At 40.9% G+C, this 22,320-nt stretch overlaps 1 protein-coding gene across 2 annotated transcripts in view; it reads right to left on the reverse strand.

The window, feature by feature from the left end:
* The window catches only part of SNX7 (sorting nexin 7), a 57,588-nt gene that overhangs the window by 24,511 nt on the left and 10,757 nt on the right, over window positions 1-22,320 (reverse strand). Inside the window, exons 2-8 of one of the 2 annotated variants that reach the window (XM_043520886.1) lie at window positions 17,777-17,959; window positions 14,175-14,285; window positions 13,597-13,761; window positions 12,366-12,570; window positions 8,705-8,904; window positions 6,360-6,446; window positions 5,059-6,075 (exon numbers count right to left, since the gene is read on the reverse strand). In XM_043520886.1, coding sequence (XP_043376821.1) covers window positions 6,046-6,075; window positions 6,360-6,446; window positions 8,705-8,904; window positions 12,366-12,570; window positions 13,597-13,761; window positions 14,175-14,285; window positions 17,777-17,959 — 981 coding nt within the window. In that variant the 3' untranslated portion in view covers window positions 5,059-6,045. Of the gene's footprint in view, window positions 1-5,058; window positions 6,076-6,359; window positions 6,447-8,704; window positions 8,905-12,365; window positions 12,571-13,596; window positions 13,762-14,174; window positions 14,286-17,776; window positions 17,960-22,320 lie in introns of those variants that run through there. The other variant, XM_037907216.2, reaches the window with a different exon arrangement.

The raw sequence follows: 22,320 nt of genomic DNA on the forward strand, positions 1-22,320 counted from the left end.
TAAAAATCAAACTGTTTGAATGACAGCCTTCTGTTGCTTGGGCCATCCTCTGGAGTGGAGTGGCTGGGTGCCCGGAGCCTCCCTCCCTGCGTTCTTGGGCACCTGGGTAAGGAGGCTATGGAACATGGGGAGGAGGGCAGGCAGTTATACAGTAGATGCAGCTCTTGTTGGCTTTCCTGCAGCTCCAACAGATGCTTCATCATGTCCGTTTGCTCCCCCATCAGTCTCAGCATCGCGTCCTGCCTCCGCTCTTTGCTCACTTAGTTCTTTCCTGGCCTCTGCCACTGAATGCCTCCATGCATTAAGCTGTGCCCTATCAGTGCAGGAGGACTGCATGAGCTCGGAAAACAGGTCATTGCGAGTGCATTTTTTTTTGCCTTCTAATCTGCGATAACCTCAGGGATGGAGATGATAGGGGGAGCGTAGAAACATCCTACGCTCTACGATTCCGGGGGGCTGCATGGTCACCTGTGCTGCCCAGTTCACCAAGCTGACCAAACAGGAAATGAAATTCAAAAAGTTCCCACGGCTTTTCCTGTGTACCTGGCTAGTGCATCAGAGTTCAAAGTGCTGTCCAGAGCGGTCAATACCATCAATTTGTGTCCGCACTACCCCAAATTCGACCCAGCAAGGTCGATTTTAGCGCTACTCCCCTCGTCGGGGAGGAGTATAGAAATAGATTAAGAGCCCTTTAGGTCGACGGAACGGGGTTGGTTGTGTGGATACAGTCATTTTTAAATCGACCTAAATTAAAGCGGCTAAATTTGACCTAACCCCATAGTGTAGACCAGGGTGAAGTGAGAAACCAGTTTCTAACCAGCTTTAGTTACTCATCAGTGTTAAAAAAAAAGTGGCATTTAAACTTTACATTTTAAATATTCTATTTTAGGATTTTGCACAGTTGTCCATCAAATTTTAATCATCATCGGTTTCTCCTGACTGTTAGAGCAAGTTAGCAACTGGCTTGTGATCCTCTGAATGGGCATGCACATTGCTAACATCACAAATGGCATCCATTTGGCTGAAAATCAATGCATTTGTTCAGACATACAATTTTAATTATTTTTTTTTAAAAAATTCCATCAGGGAATTTATTTGCATAACAGCTAATTATATAAGCTCCTACAACAGGGTTGAGGGAAAAAAGGTGCAGTTTTCCTTTATTTTTTCCTCTTTTGAATATGGCTCTTTCCTCACTCTTCCCTTTTGCATACTATTTTTCTCTATACTTCCTACTGGCAATTCCACTATAGCACAGAGCAACTCGGGAAGGAATTGAAATTTCATACAACTTAAAGGAGAGGCAGACAATATTTCTGTGCAAGAAGGTTATATGTATTTAGGCCCCAATTCAGGACTTCAGTAGTCTCACTGATTTCAAGATGTGCATTGACTTCAAAGGCACAATTCATATATGTGAATAGCTTTAAATACATAAGTACCAGACAGCAGCGTATGAACCCCTAGGCCAACAAATTTGCAGGGGTGGCAAATTTATAATAGCAGCCAGAGGCTGCTTCCCCCAGTGCCAGTTCGCGTCCTCTGCCCGCCCCAACTCCACCCCTTCCCCGCCCCCCCACCCCTATTGGTCTCCTTCCCCAAATCCCCACCCCCCTCTCCTGAGCTTGCCACGTTCCCCCCCCCTTCGCAAAGCTGTTTTGCGCACAAGCACTGGCAGGGAGCCAGGAGAAGCAGGACCTGGCCGCGTGCTCAGGGGAGGAGGTGGAGTCGAAGCAGAGGTGGGCTGGGGCAGGGTGTGTGTGTGTGTGTGCGCGCGCGCCAGCGCTGTGCCGTGACTACACGAGCCATGTTAAAGCACTGAGCAGCAGCGTTTTAATGTTGCCAGTGAATACATGCCCTCAGGCAGGTTTCGGTTAGATCACCTGCCCAGCTCCTCAGCAGCCTGGGCTTTCAGGCTCCCACCTCCTCAGACTAACAGGGAACCAAGAACCTGGAAGCCCTGGCTCCCAAGTTCCCATTTCGGCAGCCCAGGCTCACAGGGCTTCCAAGATCCATGGCTCTGAAGCAGCCTGCTAGGTGGACTGCTTAGAGTCTGGGCACCCAGGGCTTCCCACCATTCATTTTCACAAATAATTTCTAAAGGTGGGGGGTTTGCTGCAAATCAGAATGAAACCAAATTTCAAAATAGTGAAGTCTTCCACAAAATGAACTTAGCTTTCGCCATACAGCTCTAATAAACAGCTTCCTAAAACTTAGGTCTTAAGGCCTGATCCAAAGTTCACTAAACCAGCAAGTCTTTCCATTTACTTTAATGATCTTGGACTAGGTTCTTAATCAGCAGCGCCTCCAGTTTCGAAGTAGTTTTCATCCAGATTTGTTTGTTCAAATGTAGTAAGGATCACGTAACAGTCTAGAAATTGTAGACTTTGCTGTGTCCAAGCAATTGCAGTAAGCTGAAGTTCATGCAACTACTCCAGTCACTGAGCATGCTAGGATCTTTTTTTGTTTACATTCATCTATATTTTTAATGGCATACAAATTTGCTATGTATACTAAGGAGAGAAGACAAGAAAAAGGAAGTACAGAGCAGATCAAAGACAGATGAATAGACACAGTGGCAGCAAAAGGAGGACAGGAAAAGATACAAGTAAAATAAATTCTTCATGAAAACCAAATATATGTGTTGTCTCAAAAGCCTCCAGAGAGACTACAGTTCAGTTACAAACTACATAATAAAAAACATATGTACCTCATTCCAGAATATGGATATCGTAGGTATCAAACGACACCAGATAGCAATATTTCATTATGTTTAGTTCACTGACAAGAAATCAAATGGGGAATACAAAAAATACACATTTCAAATGTCAGAATAGTTTGAACATGAGACTTCTCCCAGTTCGTCTTTACATTAAACATATTATGAGACCTCTAACAGAAACGACTTGTGTCAAATCTTTGCTGTGTAGACACAAATGTTGTAACTTTTTAGTATTATTTTTTATATACTGTTTATACTGTACAGTATTTCATGCAAAAAAAATACATGAAAACATTATTTAGGTTGCAAAGTCAAGCACTCAAAAGGTTAGGAAATGCCAGAATTACAGTTTCCAGCGCAACCTTAATTTTGCCCCCTTGCATGTCCATCCTGTGCACTGATTGAGGCATGGGTCCTGTAGGAAAAATCATGTAAGCAAACAGTATCATAATGCAGCCTTACACTGGGGCAGAATTAAAGTAGCACTGGCAACTATAAATCTGGCATCTCCTCACTTTCAATTGCTTTCACATGTCCCCAGTGGCCCATGTCCCCTCTCGGGGCACCACAAGGGGTAGGGGCTGGCCCCCCCAACAAAGCTTCTGCCTCCAGAAGCCCAACTCCCCTGCATTGCAGCACATGGGGCTGCAGATCCCTCAACTCTGAGGTGAGGGGTGGGTGAGACACACCGTACCAGAGGTAGGCTTTTTCTTTTCCAGCAACCATCCCCACATTCAGCATCCAGCCCTCCAGTTTGGAATAACAGCCTTGTCCTGCTGCCAGCTACTGCACTTAGCCATGTAGCCCAACTAGTACATGTCTGATATGGGTCCTAGGTAAGGAACCCAGTTCAGCTCTCTTCCTCCACCTGCTTCAGGTGCTCTGGCAGCTCCCAAGTCTTCCCAGTGCTGCGTCTGCTGATGCTCCACTTAGGTGCACTCGCAGAACAAGCTCCACTTGGAGAAGGGGAGCTTAAAAAGATGGAAGAGGAAGTTTGCCCAGGTGCCGGAGAGGCCGCTAGGGACTGCTAATGTGATCCAGTAGCAAGGGGAGCCCTGCCTGGGATTGTAGCTAGCTTCCCCTTTTCCTCCTGTCTTTTTTTTTTTTTTGGGGGGGGGGGGGGGGGGGGGCAAGGGCAAACAGACACTGGAAGCCTCATATAGGCAAGAGGCTAGGGAGCACCACCAGGGACTACGCTAGAGGGAACTGAACTCAAAAGTGACCCTGTGAGTTAGCTGAACTCCTGCTGGGAACAGTGAGATTGCTCAGGAGTCGGGGCCTCCTGTTGGGGACCCAGGCAGAGCTGGCTAGCAGGATAATTGTCCAGGCCCCACACCACAGGAGGCCCTCTGAAGCTATGTTGCTTGGGCTTTGGCTTCAGCCTTGGGCAGTGGGGCTCGGGCTTCAGCCCAAGTCCCGGGCTCCAACGAGTCACTTAGTCTCACTGTGCCTTGGTTCCCCATATATCAAATTGGAAAGGGCACCATATAAGTACTTCAGATAGGCTTCTGTTTATCACATCATTCTTCCTTTCAGTAAGACATAATAAGCTCCAGTACATCCCCCTTCTGCACTAGCTTGTTTTTGCTAGTCACCCTTCACTGCAAAGAACAAACTGTGCTACCCTTTTATTGCAATCCTTCAACCTTTTCTACCTACTATTTGCTCATATAAATTAGCAATACTTATATCCTTTACACAACAGTAATTTCTATCAGGATCACTGGTTGATCATTTGGACATTAAAAATAGTTTGGCTTGCCTGCTAATTTCCTGGCAATTCTAAAAACCTGGGTTATGTAGAGGAAGGCGGCACAGAGCTGTCAGTCAATAAGCAATTTAACACTTACTCCCCCATCTTCTTGACTGCACATAGCCTAAGCAAGGTCTCCGTAGCTGCAGAGTCTACTAGAAAAGCAACTACCAAAACAAACAGAGCCATAACAAGAACCATTTAGAAAACCCATGGAGACAGATTGCTAGACGTGTCCTCAGTGAAGAAATAAGCTAAATCTGGGTCAGCCATCTTGTCTGCCCTGCAATGCAGCTGCTCACATATTCTGAGGCAGTGCAGCAAAAGGAGCAAGATCTCAAAGTACACCAGAAATTAGATTAAAAATATAAAACCTGAAGTTCATTGCTGGAACCAAAATTAAGTTATTTATATTAAAGAACAAGCCTGAGAAGTGGCAAAACAGTAGCAGGAGCTTGGACACTGTTCTTTCCCTTGTTTGACAGCTATCTACTACCCACTGTCACTACCCTGCAGGAGGAGCAACCCAATCATTCAGTCTTGATACTCATAGAAGAAATGCTCATGTCATCTGACTGACTGTTTTGAAACCAAATATTAGGATTTTATGCAGAATACAAGAGTGGCTTGAAAATAAAATTTCTAGACTAACTTGTACTTTTTGCACTACAATTAAATAGCTGTCTGGGTTGGTAAATGATTCTTGAATTGAAAGTAATTAAGTTTTCAATCACAATTCTCTCTCAAAGCATAAAACTATCAGCTGATTTTTACATTATAGGATTGTTCTTGTTTGCAATATGCAAAATGGCACTGCATCAGTTTAGTATATGACACAGTGGGCCTGGTTTTCAGTCTAGGCCTTGAACAGGCCTCTGGTTTGCACCTACAATTTTGCACAAGCTGTTATTTACACACCTAGGTATTTGACTGTCTCCCCAAATCAGGTACTTAAGATTTCCAAGTAACATCAATTACACCCTCAAATTTATTACCAACTGCAAACATAAGAAAGCTGATCAAGCTTTCACAATCTTATCCAGTGTCAAAGGAGGAGATCTTACAGTCATTTTGTTAGAAACTATTTAAGACAGACATTTTCCATTAAAGTCATAGGATGGGCTTTTCAAAAGCACTCAGTATTGGCCTAACTCTGCTCCCACTGAAGTCAACAGGGACTCTTACCAATTATTTCAATGGGAGCAGTTAGGCTGATGTCAAGTGCTTTTGAAATGCCCACAAATGTTGTCTAAAACAAAAATGAAAACCTATCAAGGAAATAAGACCAAAAGTACATTTTTAAGGTCATTCCTTAAAAGTGATAAACACGAACTATTGTAACACTGATGCTGCTGCAAACAAAGGTAGCTAGAAGCTGCTGGGTGACACTTGGCCAGGCTCACAAGGTAAACAGATGGACACTAAAATGTGAAAGTCTAAAGGAATAAATGGCAGTCTTACAATGATAAAGTCACTAACTTACAGCTTTATTGCCAAATGTCAAACTCTGGCTCCTTGTTAGGGAGAAGCAACAGCATGGAGACGCCCCACCAGTTCTGGTGACAAGAGCTCAATTAGCTTCACCAGAAGGGCACGATCCCTCCAAAACAAAAACAAACAATGCACACTTTAAAAAAAAAAAAAATGCATAAACAAGGACAGGTTTGACCATCCTAACTACCTCTTCTAGGGCACTTCTGCAGCTGTATCAATTCTTATTTCCTGTGCAGTGCATGAACAAACTTTTTTAGAATCGGTCAGGAAGTGTGCAGCCCCAAACCATGGCTTTTCAGGGCTTATTTTTGTCAGGGGAACTCCTAATTTTTAGTCAGAATAGGGTCCTTAGTGATATAATTTAACATTCAGGAAGATTTACATACTTACCAGATCCTTTTCTGCCTTTTTATTGGATAAAGCATCAACTTTGGAATCAAGCTCTGCCTGAATTTGGTCTCTTCTTTTCAAGACACCCTTTAAAACATTAGGATGAAATAGATTGTATTTAATTGTAATAATCTGTTTACAAAGACATCTTGCCATCAAGAGTACTTAACACTTTAGAGATTATGCCTTCAATAGAATTCAGATTTAAAAGGTTTTACTTAGATAACTTCAAAGCATCTATTGTAGATTTGTTTTTATTACCTCCATTTTTTTTTTTTTAACTGAAAAATTTTAGGAATCCTACGAAACCCAATGCTACGATAATCTGTCAGGCTATGTAGCTATAAAATTATAAAGAATTATACAGTAAGTCAGTCTATGAAATAGTCATTATTTTAATCCATTACAAGAATCATGATTTAGAGAAGTCCCAATACTGGAAGTATTTTATTTGAATAAAAGCAATAGCATAAGAGATAGGACTCAACTAAAATTATATACCAGATACTATAGGAAATATCAATGTAAGTGTGCTATTTATGTATGTACCACAGTTTGGTGGCAAAGGAAGAGGAAGATTATTTTCAGATAAAGAATTTTGATAATCAACTAAGTCTATCAATGTTAACAAGCCCACTTTTATTTAAAGTTAAGGCTAATTCAATAGATTTGATTCTTAGTAGAATGGCAAAAACTAACATAAAAAAGGCAGGGAATATTGTCAGACTACAGGACCAGTAATTATGACAAGTTATATTCCAAACTGCTGTGGATTTGCTGTGTGACATCAAGTCAGTCAGTGAAAAGGTCTGTGTCTGAGTTTCCCCATCTGTAAAACTGAAATTAAACTTCTCTCACAGAACTATTGTGAAGCTTATGTCTTTTTAAGACGACTCAGAAAAAAGATAGTATGTAAATATAAATTCAAAAACTCTCTCTTTGATAATCTTGTATTTTACCTTGTCCCAACAACTTCTACTCTTTAATTTAGGTATGCTTAGAGATTTACAGTATTCATATTTAGTACAGTTCATGTTGAACAGTATAGGGCATAACCAGTCCTAGTTAGAAGTTTATTTTACATTATGCTAGTTGCCAAAACGTTAATGTTGAAGAGGAAATACACTTCCACCCTGACTGGTACACACTGATAAATCATTTTCAATAAGATACCTTTTTAAAGACTATCTTTTCAAACAGACATTACACAGAATTTTCAGTAACAGTTTTTGGTCAATTATAAGTAATACACCTATAGTACATACTTATAACAAAACTTACCATTTGGTACCTTAAAGTATGTCCTGTCTGATTACAAATATAAAATATAAGGTTATAAGAGTAAAATTGAAACAAGAAATGGGTTAATATTCTTTTGTGTATTTTTTTTCCCCTTTTACTTCCTCTTTTATCCTATATAGAACTACAGGAGAAACTATTAGAAATTCTCTGTTTGTCCGCCATTATATCTATTCTATTTCCAAGGTAAAACTAATAATTTCAGTACTAATATGTGTATTATGTGTTCTTATTCACCAAGACAAAGTAAAGGTTTTCCTAATTGTCTCCCACCAATGGGAGAATCTGTAAGAGAAACTCTTAGAAGGGCCTTGAATGGAACAGAATGCACAGTACTAGGCCCTGGCATAACATCTGCATGTCCATATGGCAGATGCGTATCTATTAAAGAGGTTCATTGCTATTCTGGAAAAGTGAAGTCAGGATCTTAAGGTTTAGAAAGATCTCAAAGGAGGGAAAAACCTTGCCTTACTTTGTGTATCAGCCTCCATTCCTAGACGAATCAATATTTTGACAGAGTGAAGACAGTTCTTCTGTATTAATCTGCATCATGAGTTGTAGTTCCTTGAACCCTTCTACAGTAAGGACAACTATTCTCTCCACTAGCACGTAAACCTTTCCTAAGGTGCGACAATTTCCAGGGAAAGGGACACACAACCCCTCAACCATTAATGTTGCTGTTATGGGGAGCTAGCTGCAGGAGGAAACTAGAGAGGAGTCGCCACAGCAAAAGAAATCATCTTTTTGAGACTGGACACATCTTACCTGATTAATAGGGGAGCCAGGAAGGGGGGAGGGGAGGTTTGGTGCAAGAGGGCAACCATCCTAAGGAAAATTATTCTTGCTTTTTAAAAAAAATAAAATAAAATAAAATAAAATGCTTTTTTCACTCTAACTCATTTGTTATGTTCTCAATTAGCAGCAGAAAGACAAACTGTAGCCCTCAAAGAGTTAATGCAGTGACTGCAAAATCAATTACATATAAAGCAGATTCTCTCTTCAAAGGTCACTCAATACACTGGTGTAAGCAACCTTTATGGTCTTACCGTTAATATTTCACTGTAGAGAACATATTCATGTAGAACAGGCAGCAAGTTTTCTGATAGTCCTGCCATCCGATTCTCAGTAGCTTTGCAGCACTTGTCAATGCAGCTGGCAACACCTTTTAATGAATCTACTACATCTTCTTCTGATGCACACCAAAGAGTATGGATTGGACCATATTCCTTCATTTCACAATAATACCCTTAATAAGAAGATTAGTGCATATTAGTACTCAAGTCAATGACAGATGCAAAGCACAGAAACTGAGGCTAGTTTCAAAATCTGGCCAAATGATCCTCAAAAAGAAGATGTTACAGGAAAAAAGCTCTCTTCTTTTTTGTTGTTGTTATTTTTGGTCAATGGAAGCATCTCAAACTTGTACTCATTAAGCTATTACCAACATATTGCTAAAAAAAAAATCAGTGAAAAATGATCTTTTTGAAATAACTGTATATGCACAATAGGTTCAGTGTGTGCGCTTAAGTTCATTCCAGTTCTGGAGTACTGCTTTATTACTACCACTCTGGAAGTATTTCTTTTTTTAAGTACAGGAAATCTCTTCAGAAAAAAACAATCATTAGCTCTGTAGCTCAATAAAACTTTGTAATTGTGGCCACGGTATTCTCTCAGAAAAAGTAAGGTCCAGATACTGCCACTTTTATAGACCTTTACTCTGGAGTAGTCTCATTAATTTCAATAAGGCACTAAAGATGAGCGAGGCAGAATATGGCCCTATACTGTGTGTTCACATTAGCAATGTTCATGTGTTATGGGCCAAGGTAAATTGAAGTAGCTACGATGTTGGATCAAGTCCACACTGCTCTAATGTGTCTTTCTAATTTAATTCTGACTGTTGAGGTTTTCACAGTCCCTCTGCTTTTTCTGCCCTCTACAGCTTGGTCACAGTTGACTTTATACTGAAGAAACTTCCAACAAAAAGACACATGAAGTAGTGTATGCAGAGAGGGATGCTTGTTTTGAGTTTAGTTAGTCTAAAAAGCCTCTGGAAACTTAATGGAAAATCCCAGATTGGGTTACAACTAGCAGGAAGCATCACTGCTTGACAAATGGTTCACTGCTGAGACAAAATCAGCTTTGCACATGACAAGCGTTCTGCAGGTTACTGTTGGGAAAGGCTAGATGTAAACAACATCTGGCAGCACTTGAGAGTGAATAAAACTCTATGAGGCTTTACCACCAGTATTTTGGTGCTGGTGCTTTAAGTGTATACCCAGGAACTTCTCCTCACTATATACCAACTACTCCTAGTGGAATGAATTGCTAAGACAAAAAAAAATCCCTTTGATCAATATGTATTTCTTTTATGCAAGGAACACCCAATTTAGTCAGGACATGCAGAGATCTGGACTGACAGAGTAAGCTAAAGGAAACAAAGCCTTGGTTATTATGGAACACAGTGCAGCATTTCAAAGTATTTTTACATGCAAGAGAAAACCCTAAAGTACTGATCAGTGGGATTTTTAAAACACAGGATCAGCGTCAGATCAGATTCAAGCTCAGAAAAGTAAGTATATAATTTAAAGATTCAAGTAAGTACGTTCCATTCGGAACAAACTTTTTTTCTTGAAAATCAAGGAAAATTCTAACAAGAGCATGAAGTTCAAACAAACCCATCTGACAGATGTTATGACCAACAAGAAAGGTAATATTTTTTTAAAATTCTCTTTCATGTGACACCGAATAAAGATGTACAATCAACCAAAAGAACGGATGTGATAGTGTTACATGTTCAGATTTAAGAAGACATGTCAAATAAATAGAACTTCAACAGTGTTGGCTAAGACAGAATCAATCAGTACTTACAACAACACTTTACAGAATACAGAAAGAAAAGTATACTTTACCAAACTTTCTAACTGGTGAAGAGTTGGGAGCTTGTTCACTTCCAATTAACTTCCCAATATTCATTACTTACATACGGGTTTAGGGCAAACAAAATTCCTTTGTGGGGGGAAGGAAAAGCAACTTTCCCACAACTTATTCCACTGTGTTCAGTTTTTGATATTTTTATTTGCCTAATTATTTACTATGTCACATTACATGACTAATAAGCTAAAGGAACTTCTAACCCAATCATATTACTAACAACACCTGGTGACAATAACCAATTCCTAATGAGTTACAAATATACTTCAATGGATCATTCATAAATCACATAAAAATCTGCAGCAAATATTCCTTATTAATCACAGAACATATTTAGATTTTAAGCACCCTTCATCAATTACACCATATTGTTAATCACAACACATATCTACAGTAACAAACATCCTTCGATAGCCATCAGGGATCCCTTCCTTAACATCTCAACATTTCTTTGTTGATTCTATACCGGGGTCGGCAACCTTTCAGAAGTGGTGTGCCGAGTCTTCATTTATTCACTTAAATTTAAGGTTTTGCGTGTCAGTAATACATTTTAACATTTTTTAGAAGGTCTCTCTCTATAAGCCTATATATTATGTAACTAAACTATTGTCGTATGTAAAGTAAACAAGGTTTTCAAAATGTTTAAGATGCTTCATTTAAAATTAAATTAAAATGCTGATCTTACACCACCGGCCCGCTCAGCCCATGGCCAGCCTGGGGTTCCGTTCACCTAGGCCTGCAGCCGGGACCCCAGCTGGGAAGGGGCCAGCAGCCAGAACCCCAGACCGGCAGCGGGGGGCAGGGCGGAGAAGAGCAGGCTCGGGCGGGTAGGATTTTTAATGGCACACTGCTACCTCCTGGGGTCCCGGCCACCGGCCCCACTCAGCCCGCTGCCGGCCTGGGTTTGGCAGCGGGCTGAGCAGCGCCGGCATCTGGGACCTGGCAGGCAGCAGGGGGCCATTAAAGATCGGCTTGCGTGCCGTCTTTGGCACAGGTGCCATTGGTTGCTGACCACTGTTCTATACTCTCCAGTATTTGGCTACACACACAGACTAAGGTTCAAAATAAGTACAAAGAACTTCTCAGTTTGACAGGTACAGAACACTATATTTGTAGATACAAAAAACTTTATATATGAAAGGGATTCTGGTTAACAGATATAAGAATTTGTAGGGGTTTGAATATCTACAAACAACTGGAATTCATATTGTGATTGTCATTAGGAAATAAGTGTTTATATTTCCCTTTAAGTAGCAGTCAACTGTACACAACAAAAAAGCATTCATAGTGTTCTTCTAATTAGTATGGTGAAAAACCAGCCAAACTTCTAGGTTTTCTTAGTTTTCAGTTTCTTGTCAGCATAGTTAAACTACCGTCCCTATTAATATATTATTTATGCTGATTCTGTCCGAGGAAGTTCCAGGTATGACTCAGTAACAAGGAAGAGAAAGGTGAGGTTATCAGCAAGTTATTTTCCTTCTCTCTTGAGAGATAAGCATGCTACCTCTGCAGTCACCCTAACTTCAAACCAATGAAGAAGGCTGCCAGATGTGGATCTCTAATCCCCACATAGTTGCACACTGATCTGCCAATACGCCGAGGATTAGCCGTTGAAGGAAAAGAAGTAAAAGTTTCTTGTTCTCCATTTCTCTTGCTAGAAAGCAGCATTTTGTGCAGAACAGCGAAAGCAAACTAACTTTTCACAGTAATTTACTTGTTCAATATATTACTTTCTGAAGTCAATAAAACGAGCTTGTGTTCATTATTTCTGCTTACCCCTTTCTTCCTTGTAAATTCTTTGGGATATTCTGTCTATCAAGTTTATTTTCTGATTAAATGTTTCCATATAGTCATTTATATCTGTAAATATATGAGGACGATTTTTAACTCCTCCTCCTCTTACTGAGGATGCTACAGCTCTTACAGTTTGTCCCATTCTGCTAAACAAGCCAGGACCCTGCTTCTTGTGAGATGAAAGTTCCTGCAAGAAGAACATACCCTTGTAAATATTTTAATGTTTTCTACCCATGGTTTAGAATTAAAGCAAAACAAGTAAACAAAACTACACAGGCATTTATAAAACAAACTACTTTAGGTTTTCATTTGCTGCCTAGATCTTATTGTAAAGTTATTAAATATGTAGCAATTAGACTCTCTTTCCCCACCATCCCTTTACTAATTTTCCTTTTTATATTTTGATTGAAGGCTGTATGGTCAAGGACAACCATTCTGTGTCATAGGCTAGCCATGCTCTACTGAAGGAGGGAGCATGCAAGGGGATTAGGAAGGGAAGGATTAAGACAGTACAAACCTCTTCCCCTTTCAGTCTTAAAGCAGAGTCAGCCAGTATGCAGACTTTTGGGAAAGAAAACAGAGGGAAGCATGTGCAGAGAGAAGTCATCCATTGGGGAAAATTATGTTCTTACTGTGGAAAGCAGCCTCTCCCCTCCCCGCCTCCGTTTCCTTTCCCTCCACTTCTATAAACTGCTGGTGAAACATTTAGTTAAGTTCAGAACTATGCTCTTTGGAAGACAAAATTCTTGCTTTCTTTTCCAGTGAATACATTCTGCACAGCTACAGTGGGAAATTAAATGGTGGTTTATTGACTGCATTGTCAATGAACAGATTATTACTATTATTTTTAAAGAATAAGGGCAAAAAGAGAAATATCAAAACAAAATAATTTAAAATCACATGCATTATATAATCTTGGGCATTTACATGGATAGCAAGAACAGCCAGGATTAGAAGAGTGAGAATAGGAGTTTTGGAAGGGATACTAACCCTCATGCTTCAGAGCATAAGACAAACTCTGATGGGTATCAGAAAGAAATTTTTCCTATGGGCAAGTTATTCAATAGCTGCCTACTGCAGGATTCCTTGCACCTTCCTATGATGCTTCTATAACTAGCCATGGTTGGTAGGAAGATATTGAACTATGCAGGCCCCTAGTAAGGCAGTTCATAATTTCTTATAACTATAAATCAGGAGATTTTTTTTTTTTTACCCAGGCTTGTGCAGTAAGAAATATTTTGAAGTCTTCATTAAAAGTCAAAGTTGGATGCTCAGCAATTCGGTTCAAAAATTTATGCAATGCTTTCCTTCGAGTCTCAATGAATTCATCACTAAATCGTTCCACCATTCCTTTCATTATAAATTTTTCAGGCAATGGCTGAGGGGGAAAATAAATAAATAAAACATTGTATAACTTTGCATATTACATATATTACAAATAGTCCTACTACCCAGGAGACGGTAGACACATTCTTGTACAATTCACTACACAGAAAAACTATAAAATTAACACAGTATACACAGTGTTTCAATCTGATTCTAGCAATAGATAATGCATCAGAATAGATATAAAATCAAGAGAAAGGAAATGAATGGAGAATAGGTTAAGAAAAAGCGAAATGCCCTTATTTTTCTCTGAATTTTGCACATACACATAAAAGATTAATCAAACTACATTAGCTTCTTAATGGTTGGTAGAACCCAGAACCCTGAAAGAGACTTCTCCAAAACTCACTACAAATAAATTTAAAACAAAAAACCAAATGCAACACAAAAATCTAACAAGCCTACAGGAATAATCAGTGTTGGATGTGCTTCCTCAAGTCTGCTCTTCAACCAAAGGAAATCTTGATATCGTCTTCGAACTTCATATTCACTGGAGTCAAACTCACCACGAGATGTCTGAAAATCATAACCACAAAATTAAGATGGAAAAATCTAAAAGTATGTCTGCACTGCAGGTGGAAGGTGAGATTCCCAGCTTAGGTAGACAGATATACACTGACGCTGCTCGAGCCAGCATGCCAAAAACAGCAGTGTAGTGGGGATAGCACAGGAGCTGGAGCTAGCCTGAGTACCAACCCACCCAGGCTCCCTAGATACATACTTTGGGAGCTAGCTTGAGCCACCATTTGTGCTACCCCAACTACCTGGCTATTTTTAGCACACTTGCTCAAGCAGCACTATGCATGACTGTCTACCTCCCAGCTGCAACAGACATACACCCTAAGAGGAGTACTAAACATATATAATAGTGTAGATTGACCATTTTGGAATAAAAATGAGATCTGAGGGAAAACAGTTAATGTCATTCAGAACTTACCAATTACAATTTTTAGTAAAGTGATCTAACCTAGTAAGAGATGAAACAAAGTGAACTTCTACTGTGAGAAAAAAAGCAAGTGCCCAACTGTGCATAAGAAGTGTCTTATAAGAATCGATCTAGTACAATTTTTTCCAAAGGGTTCCAATCATGACTTTAATGTGAGATTTTCCTTCCAGTTAATATGGACGTGTTCTAAATTTAGGCTGGTGTCTTTAAAGTGATGACAAATCTGAGTTTAAGGAATGCCCATGTTGTAGTATTTGAATAAACTGAAAATAATTGAAACATGTCCCTGATAGCAGCTGCTATCAATCACCTAGCCACATGTTTCAGCCATGAAAACCCTGTCATTTCATACAGGCCATGGGTGCCCTGCCATTTCATATAGACTATGGCCTGCAGTCCGTAGGCAGCCCACCAGAGCATTTCATATATACCACAATATACTAACGGCCGATGATAAAACACTAATGAATCATGTTTACACCATTTGAGTTTACACAGGTGTGTAAACAGACCATACTGTACACAGGTGTGTAAACAGACAATACTGTACATATGAAACAAGCTGAACTTAAAATATAAAATCAATACAGGTGACTTTAAATCTTATTAAAATATGTAGAATCTGTTTGGTCCACACAAGGTTGTTCTTAGATTTATGTGGCCCTCCTGTGTAATAAGTTTCGGCAGCACTGAAACTACATATACATCAGGATTTAAGGGTTTACACTACCAGTCACCAACTTTAGTTTTGTACCCACCAGTAGAACCTTAAACTTTAGCAAACGACAGTGCTGCCAACTCTAATGATTTAATCCAGTCTCATGATATTGGTAAAAAGAAAAGGAGTACTTGTGGCACCTTAGAGACTAACAAATTTATTTGAGCATAAGCTTTCGTGAGCTACAGCTCACTTCTCATGAAAGCTCATGCTCAAATAAATTTGTTAGTCTCTAAGGTGCCACAAGTACTCCTTTTCTTTTTGTGAATACAGACTAACATGGCTGCTACTCTGAAACACGATATTGGTGTGTTTTTTGTTTGTTTGGGTTTTTAGTGGGAGGAGACTAAAACAAGCCCCAGCTCCTGGAGCCAAGTAATTACAAGCATGTATGAGTGTCCATTAAAAAAAAGTTCCTAGTCATTGTGGTTGCAAAGAAAAGCTTTAGAACACGATTCAACTGCATTTTAAAGGCTCAGAAACTAGAATGCAAATAAAAAGAACCTCCCCACCCAATTTTACTTAATCTTGTAATTTTTTGAGCAAACCTCTGATTAACTGAGACCTGATTCATGATTTCTGAACACTTAGGGTTGACAGAGCTGTTGTATCATCATGAATTTATACTTCAAATTAATCATGGATAGGAGAGAAGGCAGAAAACATCCCTCCCCTTCCCCACCATTCTCCCCTCTTCCTACAAAAACCCTATCCCTTCTGCATAAACAAAGGGAACATTTGCATTTGAAAATTTGTTGTAAGTGAACCTTCAGCAAAAAAAAGTCAGAGTAAAATAAATGAATATAGCAGATCTCAAAATGTAGGCTGTGAAGTTAAGGTTGCCAGACGTCTGGTTTTCAACCAGAACACCCTGTCAGAAAGGGATCCTGGCAGCTCCGGTCAGCACCGCTGATCTGGCTGTTTGAAGTCTGGTCAACAGCGCAGCAGGGCTAAGGCAGGCTCCCTGTCTGCCCTGGCTCCGCGCAACTCCCAGAAGCGGCCGGCATTTCCCTCCAGCTCCCAGGCAGAAGTTCGGCCACAGGGGCTCTGCACGTTGCCCCTGCCCCTACTGCCGGCTGCACTCATCCCACTGGCCGCGCTTCTGCCTAGAAGTCAGAGAGAAATGACGGCCACATCCGGGAGCCACCTGAGGTAAGTGCCACCCGGAGCCTGCACCCTGAGCCCCCTCCAGCACCCAAACTCCCTCCCAGAGCCTGCAGCCCTCCTGTACTCCGAACCCTTCATCCCCAGCCCCACACCCTCAGCTGGAGCCCTCACCCCCCCATACACACTCCAACCCCATTGCCTAGCCCAGAGGCCCTCCTGCATCTTGAACCCTCATTTCTGGCTCCATCCAGGAGCCTCCACACCCCACCCAGATACAGTACCCCCTCCCCTAGCCCAGAGCCCCCTCCCACACACTGTAACCCTCATTTCTGGTCCCACCCCAGAGCCCATACCCCCAGCCAGAGCCCTCCTGCACCCCAACCCTCTGCCCAGCCCAGTGAAAATGAGTGAGGGTGGGGAAGAGCAAGTGATGGAGGGAGAGGGGATTGAGTGAGTGGAGGCAGGGCCTCTGAGATGGGGCAGGGCCTCAGGCAAGGGTGTTCGGCTTTCTGCAATCGGAAAGTCGGCAACCCTATGTGCAATACTTGCTGATAATCCCCAGGGAACTGGCTGGTCTCATAAATACTGGCTTTCCTCCACTCCAGCTGAGAAACTGAATTCAAAGACAGCTGAAAACACACTAAATAAATACTTTCCTAATATTACCTTTTCATTTAAGAAATTGCTGTAGCCGTAACAAAAATGTTATTAACTGTGAATGGAAGGAGAACTTTTCTTTGTGCTAGCAAACAATCCAATTACAGGAAAGCAGAATTGAGAGGGGGTGTGGTGAGCAAGGTACCACATATTGACAGCCAAGCATAACCCCACTTCTCTATGGCCTACCCATGCTCGACAAATACTTATGCCAATATAGTACTTTCCAACTGCATCAGCCTTCCTCTTGTTTCATGTTCTTGTCAAGGGACACAACAGCAAATGCCAATTTCACACAAAAGACTGCTTTTGCAATCATTAAAATAACATCAGCTATTCCTTAAATGATCTCTACAGCACTCAATCATGCAAATATACACGAGTAACCTTAAAAGCATTTTTTAGAATCTAACCCTGAGTTGGAAATAATTTGACTAAGCTGTTAACTCGCTGCAAAATCAGGATATAAAATTTTGAAATGTTAGAAAGGTTATTATTTGAAATCCTTTAAAACACTAACACTTGTATAGTTTTACTTTACACTTAAACTATCAGGACTATTAACAAACAAACACTTACCTTTGTAACAACTCTATAGGTAACAAAAGTCTCAATGGCAGTAATGTGACTTTCAGGATCATCAACAGTAATTAAGAGATCCCTTAATTCTGGCTCATCTTCAAACTTGTACTGGTTTATCATAGAAGAGGGGGATGTTGGTATCAAAGGACTGAATGAATTTGCCTCAGTCAGTGATGTATCCTATAGATAAGACATTTAAAGAAATTCTTATTAACATAAGGGTGCAGGTTTCAGACATCAAAAACAATAGCTCTGAAGCAGTGGTGGGCAACCGGTGGCCCGCACACAGCCCATCAGGGTAATCCGCTGGCAGGCCGCGAGATGGTTTGTTTACATTGCCCATTAGCAGACACACCCACCCACAGCTCCCAGTGGCCTCAGTTTGCCGTTCCTGGCCCATGTGGTTGCCCAGCACTGCTCTGAAGTGAACAGTTAAGATGGTAAAAGAGATAGCTGATAAAACTGCAAAAATATACCACAAACACCCATGTCATCCTCTTCTCCTTTTCAGTGCTCAATTCAATGAGTGGTTAAAAAAGAAAAAAAGAAAAAAAGGACAAGACCGACGAGAGAAAAGCAGAACACTACACTTGACAACGTCATGGATGGCTGAAAACAGAAGTCACCTACAAATGCCCAAACTAGTTAAACCAAGCACCCACTGTACTGTACAGGACACTTACCAACCTAATTAAAGTTGTTAGAGGCCAGTCACCCAGGATTTGAAATCTAAATTCTCTCTTGCAAACTGACCAAGATAGCTACCCTCTTTTCCTTTCAGATGTTTTATGAAATTATATCCCCTTGTAATTTAAAGATGTTTATTATTAAAGACCTTCAGTATAGTTTATAATTGAAGAATCCTTGACGATGAAGAATCAGCAGTATAAGAACTAAGTGTGGGGTTTTTTTAATCCAGTGGTAGTAAGGTTTATGAATTACAATTATATATACACACACACCACCAGGAATGAAAAAAACAGCTCTCTGGAATGATGATAGTAGCTATTAAAAACCAGCACGCAGCTATGCTATGGTAAATAACAGTTTAGGACAAAGATGGAAGGACACTATGCCCTAATAAAAAATTCTCTCCAATTTTAGTTAGAAAAAGTTTTATTATTCAGAAAGATTTAAGGCAGAAAGTCAGGACTGATTGGTCTTATCCTTGCCAAAAGAAAAAAAAAAAGTGCCATGCGTGTTTACAAGGTCACAGGTTGTCCGCTGGGACCTTAGTTTTAAGCCTCATCTGAAAGACAGCACCTCCAGTCACAAAATGACCTCCAACACAATACTAGGGCATCAGTTTAATAACGATTCAGAGAAAGGAGCACATCTACTAAATATCCCTTCCATCAAAATACAAGCCACACATGAGACCACGCTTATGTTAAGAGATCAGACAAGACTGATACAACAAACCTCACACTCATTCAATGCTCAATCAAACCATCAAGGTTTATGAGGTTCTTATAGCAAAAGAGAAGCATCAAGTCCATATTTCTGAAGTTAGATGTACACTGAGCACCTTTCTTCAGGAAGTGAGAAGGGTATAAAAGTCACATTTACCACTTCCGTTGTCCGGCTATGCAGGAAGACAAACAGGAGACAACAAGATGTGGTTTAATTGGGCCACAACTTTATTCCTAAATGCTAGGGAGTAACCAGCAGATAAAAGCACACAGTGCAGGTAATTCTAAAATCAATCTACCTACATCGGGGGGTGGGGATGCGCTGCCAGCCCTCCTCCTTTACTCATCCTAATCCCCAGCCCACCCACTACTGGGACCTCGCCACTCCCACCCCGCAAATGAGGGTTAAGGGGGGCTATAAAGAAGGGGATTAGCTCCCCGCTGTACCAGTCATAGGAGTCCTGAACCCGCATTTCCATTCTTTTAAAGAATGCCTCCCTTAAATCCTTTCCCAATTCATTCTATCTGATCACTTTATCCTTCCCTATGGAAAACCTGCACTGGACATCCACCACAAGGAGGCATCAGCAATTAGCTTGGCTGCCTCCCCGCATGCAACAATTATACCCTCTTTGATATCAGCCAAAAAGTGTCAGCTCTCAAGTCTGACAGGTGGACCCCATCCTCCTGCTGCAGCAAGTCATTCTGGCCATCCAACCCTTAGGTTCCTGGGTTACTGTTTTTGTTGTGTGGTTGCTGGTGATTATTTGCTTCAGGGTGGGGGGCTGTCTGTAAGCAAGGACTGGCCTGTCTCCCAAGACCTGTGAGAGTGATGGCTTCAGGATAGGTTGTAGATCCTAGATGATGCATTGGAGAGGTTTTAGTTGGGGGCTGAAGGTGATGGCTAGTGGCGTTCTGTTATTTTCTTTGTTGGGCTTGTCCTGTAGTAGGTAACTTCTGGGTAACCCTTCTGGCTCTGTCATTCTGTTTCTTCACTTCAGCAAGTCACTCTCACAGATCTTGGGAGACAGGCCGGGCCTTGCTTACAGACAGCCCCCCAACCTGAAGCAAATACTCACCAGCAACCACACACCACACAACAAAAACACTAACCCAGGAACCTATCTTTGCAACAAAGCCCATTGCCAATTGTGTCCACATATCTATTCAGGGGACACCATCATAGGGCCTAATGACATCAGCCACAACATAAGAGGCTCATTCACCTGCACATCTACCAATGTGATATATGCCATCATGTGCCAGCAATGCCCCTCTGCCACGTACATTGACCAAACCGGACAGTCTATACGTAAAAGAACAAATGGACACAAATCAGACATCAAGAATTATAACATTCAAAAACCAGTAGGAGAACACTTCAATCTCTCTGGTCACCCGATTACAGACCTAAAAGTGGCAATTCTTCAACAAAAAAACTTCAAAAACAGACTCCAACGAGAGACTGCTGAATTGGAATTAATTTGCAAACTGGACACCATTAACTTAGGCTTCAATAAAAACTGGGAGCGGATGTGTCATTACACAAAGTAAAACTATTTCCCCATGTTTATTTCCCCCCCCCCCCCCCCCCACTACTGTTCCTCACATGTTCTTGTCAACTGCTGGAAATGGCCCACTTTGATTATCACTACAAAAGGTTTTTGTTGTTGTTTTTCCTTCTCTCCTGCTGGTAACAGCTCACCTTACCTGATCACTCTCGTTACAGTGTGTATGGTAACACCCATTGTTTCATGTTCACAGTGTATATAAAATCTCCCCATGGTATTTTCCACTGCATGAATCCAATGAAGTGAGTTGTAGCTCACGAAAGCTTATGCTCAAATAAATCTGTTAGTCTCGAAGGTGCCACAAGTACTCCTTTTCTTTTTGTGGATACAGACTAACACGGCTGCTACTCTGAAACCTGAGTTTAACTGTGTGTCTCGTATAGCGATTTTACTGACTTTACCTAGTCTCTTTCCAGACAATTCTACTTCATTGAAGAGCATACTGCCTTCAAAAGCATTCTATTTACTCTGGCACCTAATCAGCATTGGTTGGAAGTGTGGGGGAAGAAATAAGAGTTGTGTTTTTATAGTTGCATAACTCCATTTGGCTATGTATGGTAACTTACATTCAGAACGAAAGCCATTTCAAAATATGCTAGATCAGGACACTAGCACAAAATGGCCACGTGCTGACACAACTCAAGCCTTTTGGGGAGGAGAGAAGAGCACATCACCACAGAAAGGATTTGAGTAACCATGTAGTTGAAAGGGATGTTCAGTTTGTGGACCTAAAATTAGACCAGCCAGCTGTGTTTTGGTTGGCAAGTTATGTTGTCATCACTCAGCCTACTTATAAAAGAACACAGGCAGACTATTCAAGTATGCAACAATTCTGCTGTAAGAATACAGAAGGAATATTACACGTGAAAACTCTGTTGACTCACAGGAAAATAGGAAGGGTGAAGGGACGACAAAGTTATCCATGATTATGAAACAAACAGCAACTTAGAGTTATTATTGTAGGGTAGTTTTAATGTTAAAGGCATCGTCAATTTTGGTAGGCAAAGATATCCTCCTTCAAAATCTGTAGTTTTCTTATTTCATCCTCCTAATGCTTTTTATTTTAGTTGACTCCCTAAAGTCTCTTTAAAGTTAGGTAGTACGATCACCCAAATATTACAACATATTGGAAATTGCACAGCAGATGTGCTTACAACAGGAGTGCAATCAGAGCCAAGCATCTGGAGCTTGCAGTCTGCCTCACACTACATGCCTGCGGATGTGGAGGGAAAAGAAGCTGCCATTAGAGGCCTCTGCAGATTAAGTGTTTGGGACTAGAGAAGCAAGAAAAAAACCATCATCAGTGGCCTGACCAACTGTTCTACTAAAAAGGAGTGCTGGTGACAGGCTACTTAAATACCTGGTTTTGTCCATATCAGATGTTTTGGAGATTTGGAAGTTTTCAGTAGCCAGGTATAGGATTTGTATAGAGCCTATGGGAAACAAGTTCAGGAAGATATTGGCAATATGGAGCAAAATGTATGTAAACCAGTACTGCGGAGGTTAGGAGCAGGATTCACAAGGAAAAGTAAACATTGGCCTGGGCCTTTATGGTTTT

The sequence above is a fragment of the Chelonia mydas genome, chromosome 8 (genome assembly GCF_015237465.2).
Source record: "Chelonia mydas isolate rCheMyd1 chromosome 8, rCheMyd1.pri.v2, whole genome shotgun sequence".
NCBI classification, from domain to species: domain Eukaryota; kingdom Metazoa; phylum Chordata; order Testudines; family Cheloniidae; genus Chelonia; species Chelonia mydas.